General features: G+C 39.3%; 1 protein-coding gene across 1 annotated transcript in view; it reads left to right on the plus strand.

Annotated features, from left to right (window-relative positions):
- The first annotated feature begins 440 nt into the window (after positions 1-440).
- The window catches only part of LOC138026288 (kinesin-like protein KIF16B), a 50,541-nt gene continuing 35,706 nt past the window's right edge, over positions 441-15,275 (plus strand). The window contains exons 1-11 of the mRNA XM_068873569.1: positions 441-1,003; positions 1,125-1,194; positions 4,698-4,817; positions 5,790-5,906; positions 6,620-6,652; positions 7,702-7,763; positions 7,881-7,999; positions 8,577-8,646; positions 9,647-9,719; positions 11,241-11,308; positions 11,602-11,702. Of these exons, the coding sequence (XP_068729670.1) occupies positions 957-1,003; positions 1,125-1,194; positions 4,698-4,817; positions 5,790-5,906; positions 6,620-6,652; positions 7,702-7,763; positions 7,881-7,999; positions 8,577-8,646; positions 9,647-9,719; positions 11,241-11,308; positions 11,602-11,702 (880 nt within the window). The 5' untranslated portion in view covers positions 441-956. The remainder of the gene's footprint in view (positions 1,004-1,124; positions 1,195-4,697; positions 4,818-5,789; positions 5,907-6,619; positions 6,653-7,701; positions 7,764-7,880; positions 8,000-8,576; positions 8,647-9,646; positions 9,720-11,240; positions 11,309-11,601; positions 11,703-15,275) is intronic.

The raw sequence follows: 15,275 nt of genomic DNA on the forward strand, positions 1-15,275 counted from the left end.
CCTTAGATTTCCTGACAGAATCCATTGTTGAAATGTTGAAAATTTTCGTTTTCTTTCGTACTTTTTAAACATAATCACGTACTCTTAATTTCGTTTTCGGTACAAACTTTTCCTTGGAAAAGACTTGATTACGTAAGTACACATCATTAAACAAGATTTCGGTATTTTTTTCTTATGTGGAAATGTTTTGAATGACAGAATTTCGGATATAAACCAAGAGTCCGTCATGGATGATGGACTCCCGTTTAAACGAAGGAAGCGTTTGAACGTAAGTGTCACGTTAGCCTTCCTTATTCTGTTCTTTACGGTTCAAAGCCAAAATTTTGAAGAAATTGGCGGGCTTTCCCATGTGAATCAAACCTTCACAAGGAGGCTGTTTTGATTGGTCATGGGCTTTGTATATACTTGCTGTGATTGGCAGAACGCCAACAATTTGTTTTGTGGCATCTTTCATTTGAATATTCACAAGTGTCTTTGTAATTTTGCACTTTCAGAAACTCTATACAACTCGCCTTGATAGAAGTAGAATCTCTATCATTTGCGTTTCAGATTTCTGCTGGAATGAAAGCGAGTGAGGCGCTACTCGTCATTTCCTGACAGTCTCAGAAAACCACCCAGTACAACCAAAGGAGCTCTTTGTATTTTGGAATCCCACTTTTTCGACGAACGATATCAAGAGAGGCTTCAAGGCTCTAAGCCGATGAACATCGACTTTTCGAGGGCCTTTATTCAAGAGAGCCGAACTGAAGAAACGGAGAAAGTCACCAGAAAATTTAGATTGATTTAACAGTCTTGTTTCAAATTCTGAGCCCAAAAATGGTCTTTTGGGCGGAAACGTATCAAGCTACTGATGACCGTGCTTTTCGTGAATAGACAAATAACCACTTCCTGCGAGCAGACGTACACTTCATTTTGGCCACTGAAGGCAGAATTTGTCGCTTTCTTCGGAAATCGGGATGGCTTCGTTGAAAGTAGCAGTGCGTGCTCGACCCCTTAACAACAGGTGAAATATATTCTTGATTTTCCATCCACGCCTCAACGAATTCGAAAGAAATAACAAAATTGGTACGGTTTAGCTTTGAAGTGAACAATAATTCAATAGTTTTTCTTTTCTTATGTCATAGGGAGATAGAGCTAGGATCGAAATGTATTATTCAAATGGAGGGCCAAAAAACATCAATATTTAATACCAAGGTAAGTGATTTAAGCTTACATTAATATGAGCGTGCGGTCATTTTTGTTTCATTTGCTTCAGCGATCGGTGGAGACCTTTTTAACACCGTTTTTGAAATGTATTATTTGGTGTAAATTGACTCATCGAAAGATAATTCAACTTTTAAGCTCTCTACGATACGAAATAAAACTCGCCATAAACTTTGTGCAAATATCTTTCTTGTAGTTAAGGCAAGATTTTGTAAGTATCTCAAGAACCGGCAGATTAGGTGGCGCTTCAATATCGGTGTGATAGCCGTTTTGTTAGCTCCAGCTATATTTTCTAAAGACTATTTAACTTTTTGTTTTGTCTATCTGCACGTGTCAGCTTGAAGTGGGGAAGAGAACTGCATGACGCGCGATAAATCGTAATCGACAGTAGAATTTTTTTTTTTATACCACCTTCGACCACTTTGTGAACGTCGTGTGAAGCCCCAGAGGCTAATGTCTCGAAGCTGCCAAGTGTACTGATTGCATGAACATGTGTCGTATTCTTTGAAATATGAAGTTGCTGTGATGCTTAGAAAAATACCTGCGTCTTGTTGATTTGTGAGGTCCTTGGCGTGACATCTAGAACGTACAAAATATTGGTTCAGTACGAAAAAAAGGTTGCCGCAAACTGCTTCACTGGTCAACTTTAATTGATACGGTCTCCCCAGACGATGCATTCGTTTCATTGTCTTGGTTTTTTAATCGCTTTTTGTAAATCAAGCTGACAGAAGAGTTAAACACTTTCTTCAACTTGTGCCACAACCTGCCATGTTGATCGTGAATTCAGTTAATTACACTTGGAGCAAAGTTCAAATGCTTAAGATGTTTCTTCACGAGTTTGTCTTTATTTGACAAATACATTCTCTTTCCCTTCTTTCACCTCATGTGTTTGCCACATGAGCCATTCTGCCGACAGATCTGTTAGAAGATAAACACCTAGTTTTTGTTTTTGATGACAATTCGATCGTGATTTAATAGTCATTGTGTCAATTCGATCGCAGGTTTTGCCTCGGTGACTAGATAGTATTAAGCTGATTGAAAGCACAGCTTTGCAAATAAAAGTTTTTCCATTCGTTCCTTTTGCTCTAAATATTTGATATTAATTTTTATCCGAACTTGAAAAAGGATTTTTTCGGATGACGTTTATTAATCTTCATATTTAATTATTCTGTTGTCTGTATTTTGTGTTAAAACTTTAATATTTCAGCTAAATAATTATTATTTTGAGTTGCAAAAATTGGGCTTCAGTCGTCCAATACTACCTTGGTGGTGTTGTTAATTTCTTTTCTATAAAAGATGATCAAATGCTATAATCATAGACCAAAGTAGTTGGGAAGGTTATGTATGAACTGCACCGAGCTGTATTTCAACCTGCTTCTGTTAAAGCGCAAAAGAAATAGTCTCACCTTCTCTTAAATAACCCCCTCTCCCCCTATTCAATATTGGAAGGTAACTCACCAATTTTCCACTAAGACCATTCAATTTGGCACAACATTGAATGAGGGGGGAGGGGAGACGCCAAAAGTGCTGACCTTCCCAACAGTTTTGTCTATGACTGTAGCTTGTTTTCTTTCACTTGTTTACCTCTTGTACTCAAATTGTTTTCCTCATCAATCATTTGTACAATATACAAAACACTCCAGTGTGCTGTAATATTGCACTTTGGGTCCTTTTAACATGTTGAGTCGGAAGGAAAAAAAAGTTAGTATTGTTTTTGTTACCATAAAATGAAGCCAGGGTTTTTCTACCAATGTTTAACCACTTATGAACCTACAGGCATCTCATATTTATATTAATAATTTTATTACTTTCTAGAAGTGCATTTTTTGGGATAAATCTGGATTAAAATAATAATTATTATTCTATGGATGTTCTTCTAGAAGGGTCTTAGATTTTCATTCTTGATATTTGGCTTTATATCACCCTTGATACCACTCAGGTTTTGCTCTTGTTTGGGGATAGCCATAAGAAAGTGGCAATATTATTATTGTTATTAGTTTTAGGCCAAGCTGATAATAGCTAATCCTGAAAAACAGGAAACTAAAATTATTGCAGTCTTTTTTTCTTAATAAGTTTCCACAAGATTTTTAGCTTTTAAAATTCACCATGTTTTTGCATTTCATCAGCATAAGATTACAAGGTTAAGGCTTTTTTGACTTCCCAAATTCAAGCCTGGGTTGGTATTAATTTTAATAGTGCATTAATTAACAATAATTATTAATCCCCGAATGAGAGGTGAATCTTGGTGAATAAAAACTGACACAAAGTCCTGGTTTTTATTCACCGATATTCACCCAGCCTGAGGTGAAGAATTGTTTTAGTATAATTACGTAGGTAATTATTTGAAAAATATGCATTTTCTTTGAAACAATAATATTAATTTCTTCGTCTGTCACCTTGACAAAACGGCTTTTGGCCATTTTGAAAAAAACGCTTAGGTGATTATATAGCGGAGTAATCACCTCAACGGCAACTAATCAGGGCATACAATTTTCAATGATCACCTATGTAATTATACTAATATAGAATATTTGTGAGTAATCTGAGAATAAACAATCCTAATGTTACGCAGGGCAGCTGCTAGTCATATAATATTGATTAAATGGAATATTCTAGAAGTACTTACCTCGCCCTGAAGTATTCCAAACCAAAAAACCAAGAAACAAACATGTGCCATCATAGCGAGTCAGTGTTGGTAATCTCGTAAATAAACAGGTTATTTACTTCAATGTGGTTCTATGACATTTTAAAGCTTTTTTAAGTGTCTTGAAGCTTTCAAAGTCATTTAATAAACCAGCTTTTGCATTAAATGTGGTATAAAATGGGGTTTAGTTACCTGAGGACACTGTAGTTTCATCTGTATCATTGAATTTAGTATCAATTGGCTTGCACATTCATGGTCTTATTATGACTGTTAATATGGTGTCAGTGGCAGATCAAGGAATATATGCTCTGATGAAAGTCCAGATAGTGCAGGCTGCCATTGTGACTTCTTTATGTGTTTATGTTTTGCATGTTCGTGTCAGGTAAACAGTATCTGTTCCAGCAAAAATAAAAATACAATAAAAAGCAGATAAATAGAAAAAAATGGAGCCAAAGTGGGCCGTGGCTAGCCACCCTTAGGTTATTTACAGTAAAATCAACCCGTTTTCCTTGCTTTGAAAACTGAAAATCTGTACTGTCTAGCTTTCATTATAAATGTTATTTTGTGATGCATATATCTACAAATAATGTGTTTTGAACGTTTGACAAGCTGCACTCAAGAAGTGGGAAAGAGCTTTTAAAGAGTTCACTGTTTTTGAGAAAAATTCTTTCCTTCCTCCATTAATCAGAACTTATGAATGCATGTCACCTGGAAAAATATGGTCATCTTGGGATGACAGTCAAACCAGGAAACTGAGTCAAATTGTATTATGTCTAAATAATACTTGTCTAATACTTTTTGTTAGTTTTGGTTTTTCACAAATTTATGTATTTTTTTTTACTGTTTGAAGCTTTATGGTGATGCTGTCGTGGAAGGTGACAAAGGGCGAGATTTGAAAAAAGAGTTCTTTTTTGATTACTCGTACTGGTCAGTAAACGCAAAGGATCGGCACTTCATTACACAGGAGCAGGTAAAATATAATTGTGCTTAGTACTAATGGCACAGATCAAGGAAAATACTGGAGTTATGAACACACCTGACTACCTGGAGGCAACTAGTTAGCAAAATTCAAAGTATGGTGTTGTTAAATTCAAGACCACTAATAATAAAATAAAGATAATAATTATGGTGATTATGGTACATGATTGAGTTATAGTAATGCTGAAAATTCTAGTCCCGTAATCAGGTGGCAACAAGCAACCTTAAACTTCAAGGACTCTTCCAAGGATCCCCTCTGGTTATTATTGTTATTATTAGATTCTCTCTCAGCAACTCCCCATAGCTTAGAGACACAACACTTTCCGCAACAGGTGAGCAGTTTCAAGAATGGCTGATAATTGTACACTTCAAAGGAAGTCAGATACATCTAGCTTGCCAAACTTTTCTTTGCACCTTTTGATGTTATTATTATTATTATTATTATTATTATCATTGTTGTTGTTATTATTATTATTATTATTATTATTATTAAAATGTCTTAGTACTATACTGATGTCTTAAGGTCTGATGCAGACCACATCCTGTGGCTAATCAGCAGTCAATAACTCTACAGTAGCACAGTCTTCTGAATTTAATTGACTTAGAGTTTCATTCCAGTCCTTCCTAGGTGACCTTCTAGTCATTTTCGTATGGTCAAACAATATTTCAATACGAGGGGGGAACCTCTCAAAGCAGGGTGTAGAACCAGCAAACTCAGCGCTCCCCCCCCCCTCCCTCCCCAGCAGCAGACTTCCTGACTGGGAATGGATGAAATGGTCAGTGCTATGATCATTCTCTAGCACGCTAACCCTAATCCCTAAATGAAGACAAATTCAACAAATGGATGGCCAGAGAAGGCATTGATTAACAAGGAGCAATTAGGCATCTGACATGACCACCTTATTGAAATGACAAAAAACAATGTATCATTATTTATTAAGAAGTAATTTATACATAATTTCAGGTTTTTTCAGACCTTGGACAAGGTGTGCTTGATGCAGCATTTGAAGGCTACAATGCCTGCTTATTTGCTTATGGTCAAACAAGTGCTGGAAAGACATACACGATGATGGGAACAAATGTAAGGATGTGATTAGTACTTTCCCTTTAGCCTTTAGCGTATTTTATGATAGGATTATGAAGTGCATTTAAATACAGTTTGACAGAGTAAATCACAAATTAGGCTCCTTCCAGCCAGTCTCATTCAGCATTAGAATCCCACTCTTCACAACAGCTCATCCATTGTTTCATGTGAATGTGCTGAAAAAGGAGCTGACCTCAGTTGTTCAAAAGGTAGATACCGATCCACCAGGTAAATCACTATCCAGAGGATAAACGCTGCTAGCAAAACCAATAATTATTGCGGTACCTAGTGGACAGTGCCATCCACCGTTCAGACAACTGGGCCCAGGTGTCAATCCTTTGAAGGTCAGGGGCACAGGCCATGATGTCATATGACTTCCAGCCTGCAGTTTATTGTCTTTGCTTATCACTGTCTTTCATTTCCCTTGAGCTCTATAAGTTTAAGTCTTAGTGACATTTGTCAAATTTCTCTGAGTGAAGACAATGTGCGCCATGGGAGTCACACAGTTATTGAAAGCCAACCATTTTAAAATGGGTGCTTAGACTTAAATACTGTTTATCAGTGCTATTTGGAATGGGTGCTTAGACTTAAATGCAAGACTCTCACGGCTTGCAAGACTGGCTGACTCACAGATGGTCCAGCCCCAATCTCTCCACAATAACTTCAGTAAGAAATTTCCTCTTATGGAACATGTTTCTGTCTTTTTTCAGGAGGAAGTTGGACTTATCCCAAGAATATGCAAGGTGATTCTGTGTCTTCACCTAATGTGCAAATTTCAAGAAAGGTTTTGTTTCTCTCGCCCGTCAATCATAGCCGCAGACATGATCAAAGGGCCACATCATTCTGTCTGATTAGTGGATTTTCATTCAATTTTCTGGTTTTGGTTTTTAACTGCCCTTAATATCATGAATAGCAGGGGTTTCATTAAGGTTTGAAGCGGGGGGGTATACCCAGGTATATGTTTAACACCTGGGCAAAGTATTGGTAAGGCCCTGGCTCCTAGGATATGTGGGGGAAATTCTTAAGTTGCAGAGATGTGTTTTCCTGCATTCTGAAGCCCAAAGCAATGTTTTTCAACCACAGAAAAATCACACCTGCTGTAGACAATTTAATGATCTGATGCCATTATCCACTGGAAAATTAATTTATTTTATCGTGACACAAATAAAGTGCACTCACATCTTGGCCTTTTCTCAGCTGGAGGCAATTCAGCTCACTAAGAAAAATAATCAACAATTGACCGCGATCTTTTCTGTGCCACCATAGCAAAACATGTAACATGGGGACATTTCAGCTGGTCTTTTATGGAGCACCATTTTACTCACAATGCATTATGGGGCAATGGCTTATGAGACGCAGCATATGAAATTATGACATTTTGACAACGGAAGACAGATCAAGAAAAGGACAAAAATGTACTTTTTTTAAATCAATCTTTGTATAATATATATTTAAAAAAAAAACATTTGAGATGTTGAAAGCAACCGGGCAAAGTCATGTCCACAGCTGGCCAGTTTGCCCAGTGCCCGGCCCTTATTAATGAAACCCCTGGAATAAGGATAGTATAAAATAAAGGGCAATGCAAGCCTAGACATTAGGCCTGGGTTGCTCGAAGCATGGTTAGCGCTAACCAGGGTTAGATACCATGGAAACGTACCTCTTAACCAACGGTTAGTGCTAACCAGGCTTCGAACAACTGGCCCCATGCAGATCATTGCAATGTTGATTATTGAATTTTCTTTAAACATGTTACAATAATAAAATTGCAAACGGATTTTTGCAATTATTTTAGGGACTTTTCCGGTACATTGAGGAAAACACTTCTTTAAGTTCTACATTTAGAACTGAAGTCAGGTAAACAGAAAAAAAACATTTATTGCTTAAATTGAGGAAATGCTTTATATCAATTTCTCAAATTGAATGCTTTCCTAGAATTGAGAGGATAATTAAGTAGAAATCTTTTTCTTGTAGTTACCTGGAAATCTACAATGAACATGTGCGTGATCTTCTGAGGCCACAGAAGCTGAAAAGGCTTCCTCAACAAAACTTGAAAGTCCGTGAACATCCTAAGGAGGGGCCATATGTTGAAGGCAAGTCATTCATGACATAATCCCTTTTATATCAAATGGTGGGTGGAGTTAAAGAACATTGATATGTCTCAGTTAACTGTCTATTAAAGTTTATTTAAGTTAAGGGAGGGAAAAAGTTGTGCATGAGCAATAAGTTCTGACATGCTGAGCTCTAGCTGGTTTCAGTAACACGAAGAATGAATATTCGTTGGTTTGCATCCACGTGATTGAGATGGGCCATGTTGGTGTACAAAACAATAGAAAATGGCCCCACAAGTTTTGCATAATAACAGAGTCAAATTGCCAAAAGACATTTTACTGCATTGTTCTGTACACCAACATGGCCGCTGTGATGTCAGATGCAGACCATCAATTGTCACTTTTCCCGTAGATGAGATGACTCTCCATCACAGGGTTAACCCCAGTAGTTTTTTGCAAGTACCATTCATACACCTTTATGGAGCAACCGAGAAATGGCAGGGCCATTCAATCTAGGCCTTGAGCCAACAATGTGAGCGTCACATCAGGGACACAGGTGTCCTCCACGTAATCCACAAGGCTCACTTTTGAATAATTGAAACACTCTTTTTCTGTCCAGGTTTAACAAAGCAACATGTGTCTGATTTTGATTCTGTTGAAGTTCTTATGGAGCAAGGAAACAGGCTTAGGTTAGTAACTGGTTCTTTTAAATGAAACTTTCATGCAAGCAAACCCAAAAAACTTTCACACCAAATTATCACAGCGCTCTAACTGGCTTTTGATTGCAGTTGAATTTGACCAAAATCCTCAAAGATATTTTCCATTTGATTGGGTGCCCAACGGTTCTTTCCACAGGTGGGTAGTGCACCCCACCATAGTATCACTTTAAAAAGCAGGTTTAAAAGATATTTTTCTTGTTTCTGCCCGTACTGCTTGCACGCAGAGTGGTAAAGTGAAAAATGCTTGTGTTTGGATGTACTTGAACCAAGTTGTGGGGACAGCCATGAGTTAAACAGTGCTTCTCTGAAGTAACTGGAAGTTCACATATCCCCTGAACTTCCCAGTCATCTATCTCTCCCTCATATTGCTGCAGTTGTCAAACAAGATTGAGGGGACCCATTAACTCATTGACTCCAGAACCCCCCTCCCCCTCCCCGCCTCCCCCTCCCCCCTCCCCCCTCCCCCCCATTGACAAGTAAAATCATCTGGTGTTTAATTTACAGAGTCTCACTCCCAGAGGTCAATGGGTTAACTAATTAAAGGGGACATTGCTTTTGAGTGGAGGAAACCGAATGACTCCTGATCCGCCCCACCATGGACCTTAGTCACGCAACGGCCCTGTTGAGTCCCGAGGGATTGAAAACTTTTGTTTTGCCCCACTGAAACTCGTTCCCAAACATTCAACTCAAGGCTCAGGGTACGAAATTTATTGTCTATGGCCAATATGGCCGCCACGCGTGCAAATAAGGCCCATTTATGAGTAAAGTCGTCTGGTGTTCGACAGTAAAATCTATTAATCTGTCAATGAGTTGATTAAGTTACTGTAAAGGTCAAAATGTAATCTGAGAAGGTTATTCTGGGATATTGATGGGTCATTATTTCATCTTGTGGTTGGTTGGTCATTAGCCCTTTACAACCCTTTCCTGTAACTGGACGGTTTGTATCATGTTATGGTATTTCCTGTTTCAGAGCAACCGCTTTCACAAAGATGAACAACACAAGCAGTCGTTCACATGCAATTTTCACCATAAAGTTCACTCAGGTACACAATATCTATAGTATTCATCTCAAATTCGTGGTAGGAATTTCCTCAATGCTGGTAAAGTGGCTTTAAAATCCTTGAGAGTTTGTGATAACTCGTTTTAACTGTAAAGTTATTGCCTTTTCATTGATCATCCACATTAAATTATCTTTTCGAAGTTGTGAAGGAAAATATTATTACTCTATAAATTTTCAGTCTGATTTAGTAAAACGATTTGTGAGTTGGCCAGTGTTTGCACAAGGTTTTTAAAAGTAATGCCATGGTCATATAACAATAATTTTAATTCCCACAAGTGCACACTGGATATGAAGTGATAGATAACATTCCAAGTTGGTTATAATCTTTGTATATCCAGCAAGCCCGAGTAGAATAATTGTTTTATTAAAACCTCAAGGATCAACAATTCTTCCACTGAAGCATCAATTTCTGCCTTGGACAATTCCGGTCCAAAACGGCTTTTGTCAGCCATTTTTTCTCAGAGCTGCAAAAATGATTTCAGCTCGCTTTATTGCTGACTTTTTGTTGACCATATTAGGTACAGCAGGTATATGAGCTGATAGCCTGTGTTCGGCGAGCCAATGAAAATGCTGGAAATCTGATATCCGTAGTTCAGTTGTTAATCTAACAACTATTCACCGAAGTGGAGGTGGCTAGTGGTGGATATTTACCGAACCACGAAGCGGCCCTGTAAATATCCACCACTAGCCACCTCCATTTCAGTGAATAGTTGTTTTAGTATGTACTAAAACATTGAGATAATATAGCACAAAAAGGTGGTTTTTAACTCATTTTTTCTGCAAAGATTACAATATTTTTGGGCACAAATCCCGTTAAAGTTGCTCGGAGGTGAATAGCAAAGGATACCCGGAATTTGTGTAGCCCATCTGTGCGCGTGTTCAGCGCTCTTACTGTTTAGTATATACTAAAAGGAGATATTATTCCCTCATAAATCAGCCTCACCCAACAAACCCTTCATAGTATCCTCCATTTTTTTGCACAGTCTTGCATAATTTGAAAAAGATGTGCGAATGAGGAAGTAACCCTCAGGCAGTTTGGCCTAGTGGTTAGGGTGGTTGCCTTGAGATCCGGAGATCCCGGGTTCAAGACCCGCTCTGACCACTCGTCGAATTTGTTCCTGTTAGCCCCTGGTTCAACTTTCCAGCTGCACTTGTAACTAGCCAACTGGTTTGCCTCTGGCCAGTTGGGATTCTTAACAGTTGTTGTTGTTCTGTTCCGTTGTTTCATTAACTGTGTTTCATTGGCCCTGAAAAGCCCCTATGGGGAGCGGTCAATTAAGTACATTGTATGTATGTATGTATGTATGTATGTATGTATGTAACCCTGCTTTTAAAAACAGCGAGACTGCAACCCATCTTGATTGGCTCCTGTCAGATAAAATTAGCATATAAAGTTTCCCTACACCACCCAAAAATAGGTTCATACTAACACGTGAAGCTTCTGTATTACTCTGCTTATGATAAACAACTGTGTCTGTAGTCAACATGTTAATTTACTTTTTAGGCCAAATTCGTGCAGGATATGCCAAGTGAAACAATCAGCAAGATTCACTTGGTCGATTTGGCTGGCAGGTTAGTAGCTACCAGCTTGTTTTTTGGGGCTCTCTCACACGAGTCTCATATAAGTGGTCGAGCATCTGAATCGCTAATAGGAAGGTCGTAGGTGCAACTCGTGCATTTTCCCTGTATCCCAGAGTGACCACAAAAGAAAGACATCTGTTCAAGTCTGTTTTCATTGCCAGAAGCGGTTGAAACACCCGAACCCACCCTCCCGCGTCTCCCTCAAACCACGTCTGTCTTCTTTAGCGCTAAGTAAAAGGGAATTCTCACAATCCAGTCGTCTTTTAATTTTCAATTATTCTTAGTGAGCGTGCAACGTCAAGTGGTGCTGTTGGCGACAGGCTTAAGGAAGGAGCTAACATTAACAAATCTCTTGTGACTTTAGGGATTGTCATCTCCACTCTTGGTAAATAATGGACTTTTCGTTTTTCTTTTCGGTTGCGCTTTTCAATTTTGCGACTTCCTGCAATTTGGCAAAGTGATGTGTTAAGTTGTGTTTAAGACGTGTTTAACTGCGAAATTACAGGTGCATGGGAGAGCCGTTTGCATGTTGTTTTTATGTTTACTACCAAGATCTAAATACATCCAGTCACAATGCTATTCAAACACTTGCAGCAGGCCGGCCGGCACCAACCGCGGGAAGACGTTTGCGGGCAATTTGGTAGTATCAACCAAGCTGAGATAAAACATTTTACAATGACTGCAAAATTTTCGCGCGCTCATTGGCTAATTTTTATTGTCAATAAGCGCGGACAGACACATAAATTTATAATTTTTGCGATATTGACGCGATATTGGTCGCGTCAGCTTGAAGTAGTCAAAGTCAAAAGTAGTCTGCGGATCCCCTCGGCTATCGCCTCGTGGATCCACAGCTACTTTGACAATGTTATGACGAATTCATGATCAATAACATGACAGACGCATGAAAAAACGGACATCAATTTTTAAATTGACAGCCATAAGTAGATTAATAAGCTGACGTACTGTTCGAGCGTAAGCCCATCAAAAAGTTAAACCTTAACCTTAGTGTAGCTACTCTCATTTTTTCAAAAAACCATTTTTTTCAGACCGTGCAGGGCTACCGCCCGTCACGTGCGTTTTTTCACTCTTCCTACCCTGGTCAATCCCCTCGTATCAACTCAGTTAATTCTCCCATATCTGCGTGTTTCAAACATCCACCGCAGCAGCACCGCAGTTGTTCAGAATTCCATTAGCTACAATTCTCAATTGGTTTTCCATAACCTGCAATTGACAGCGATAGTGGCGGCAGATTTTTGATCAAGATGGCGATTTAGCGTAGCGTCATAAAATCAAAGCAAGGACAAATCTTCCCCGAGAAAATTTTGGCAATTAATGTTCTCTTAATCTTTGTTTGGTCCTTAATAGCCGCAGAAATTCCATTAATGCACTCCTCGCCAGGAAGGAAACGTTCCTACCAGGAAGAAGCTTTGTTGTACACCGTTATCGCGATTCTGTGCTTACATTTATTCTAAAGGACAGCTTAGGAGGAAATTCCAAGACTGTCATGGCTTGCGGTAAGATATATTTGAGTTGTTTCCCCTTTATGTAGGAGAGGTTTTCAACTAAGAGTCGTCAATGCAACAGACAAATGGTTGCGGTGGCGTTAGGCAGTTTAACAATAGTGTTAACATCAAGTTTTATGTTTCATTGTTCCTACGGGATTCCAAACACCAGGTGAGTTGACACCTAGAGTGTACTGTCGACACTAGTGTAACACTGTGTTTCTCTTAAGGTGTTGACCGCGACAAGGCTTCTGAAGTCAGGTGCAGCGGTCATGAGCGTGGGAAAATTAGGGCCATTCTGTTTCGATTTTTAGGGGTCGATCCTGATTGGTACCAGAAATTAGCTCGAAAACTTCTGTCCAATCTGCAATATCGTGAAATTTGACCCAACGCTCACCTGAAAAATGCAAGTAATGAAAGCTGCCACGCTCCAACACAAAATACTCACCAGCTTTTTTTTCTGTTTGTTCACTCTTATAGCCTTTCCCGCCGAATGTAACTACGGAAAGACAAACACTAAGTCACATTGCGGTACGCACATCGAGCGACGAGCATCATAAACACACCTACAATTAATGAGGTAGAGAATTGCCACGCTTTGGTTTCTTCGTTAGACCGCGTTAGGGAGTTTGAGGAACGACAACAGCTCATGGCTACGACAACGCACAACAAGCAAGAATGTTATTGGTTTTTTTAAAGGGAAACGGAAAACCGTTGTGCAGGCAAGCATTTTCGTGCATTTGATTTGACATACTACACCAAACAAACAAATTGTGAATCACACAATTGAAGCTTTTGACGACAACGTGAGAATGCGACAGTGAAAAGTTATTTTCTATCTTACTTTTAAAACACGTTCGCACCCATATAGTGACAGGATAGTTTGCCCGTATTGTACAAGGTAAACAAATTGGAATATTCGTATGGTAGGGCCCTGTTATATTTTTGGAGTGAAGTCTTTTTTGCTTAAACTCCCGCTTCTGCGAGAACGATGAACATCCGTGCACACGACGACAAGTGCAGGAGACATTTGGTTTAAGGACGGTCGCCCTAAATTCAAAGGTATTTTTTCCCGGTTTCTAAAAATGCGGGAAAAGCATTTGATCTCTTTTTGAATAGCAAGTGCTATTGAAATTTTTTACTTATAAAAGTAAAATTGGGGCTAACCACGGATTTTCCGAAAGATAATTACTAATAAAACAATATTGTAAAAATGCTTTAAAATACAAAGCAATGTATGGCGTTCTTTTCCAATTGAAGCGCTAATTATCTCTTTGTGATAAATGCTGTGGTTACCCCCAGTTTTCTTTTTGGATACCAAGAGCACTCTGCTGATTTTGTGCTACCTTCTTCATAGTCTTAGATCGCCGCAAAAATATCTCTGTAGTAGAAAATGGAAGCACAACCCATAGGGAACAGAATATCTCGAGATTTCTAAGTTGTGGAATGTATGCGCCAATGACAATAGTAGGCACCGTCTTTAGGGCTACAAAAAAGAATTGTGCATCCTTTTTTTCAGGATCCGAAAATGTTCAGTGTAATCCGGGAATGAGATCTGAAATTCGATCGACTCAAGGACGGATCATTCGGAACACGGGAAAACCGGTGATGAGGTAGAGCTACTTTCTGGAGAAGCGCATTGGATTGGTTGTCGATGCACGCTGGGGTTTAACTATTGTTTCACTTCTTACTATCTGAAGAAAATTCTCTCACTGATTACCGCCAACAACAGCTACCAAAAGCGTCACGAAAACCAGGCGCGGGTGTGAGCCAGCTGGACAAATACTGGACGAGACCTGGACGGAGGCGCCAATCAATCATGCAGGTTAGTAGGCGTGGCACAAAACGGACGGGTTGGAAGTAGGACGGGCTGAGCAGAGAACATTGCATTCGGCTGTAGTCAAAATAACCACCACGAATGGTTTTTTTAAAAAAACAGGATACTTGCTGGACGTGGTTTTTGTGATACTCTGAGTACGTCAGTGGAATCAGCGTCGGCCTTCAATCTTGACTGCCATCCCAGTCTGCCTTGACCAGGACAGACACACCAAAAAAAACAGAGCCACCGTGGCCTTATTTCGTTCGGGAGCCTGATAGATTTGGTTTTACCTTGGGGTAAATCATGGCGTATTCTACAATAAAAACTGCTGCTTTAGTCCGAGTCTTTTTCCCTTCTCGTTTTATAGGAGAGCGAGGTACATGCTTCGTCGATTACGGTTCTTGTGACTGGCTTGTTGATCTTGAGCTTCCCCATTTGGTTCGGTTGGAAGCGGACCCACTGAGGAAAGACAGAGATAATGCTTTATCGTATTATGGCAAACACCTGTTTTTAGAGCAGCTTTCAGTGGACGTCGTCGAAAGTAATTAGCGAATGCTTTGATTTGCATTACTTCACCCAGTGAGTGGTGGAAAGTTCTCGCGACACTTTTTCCAACAGTCGGGAAAGTGAAACCAAA

The sequence above is a fragment of the Montipora capricornis genome, chromosome 12 (assembly GCF_036669925.1).
Source record: "Montipora capricornis isolate CH-2021 chromosome 12, ASM3666992v2, whole genome shotgun sequence".
NCBI classification, from domain to species: domain Eukaryota; kingdom Metazoa; phylum Cnidaria; class Anthozoa; order Scleractinia; family Acroporidae; genus Montipora; species Montipora capricornis.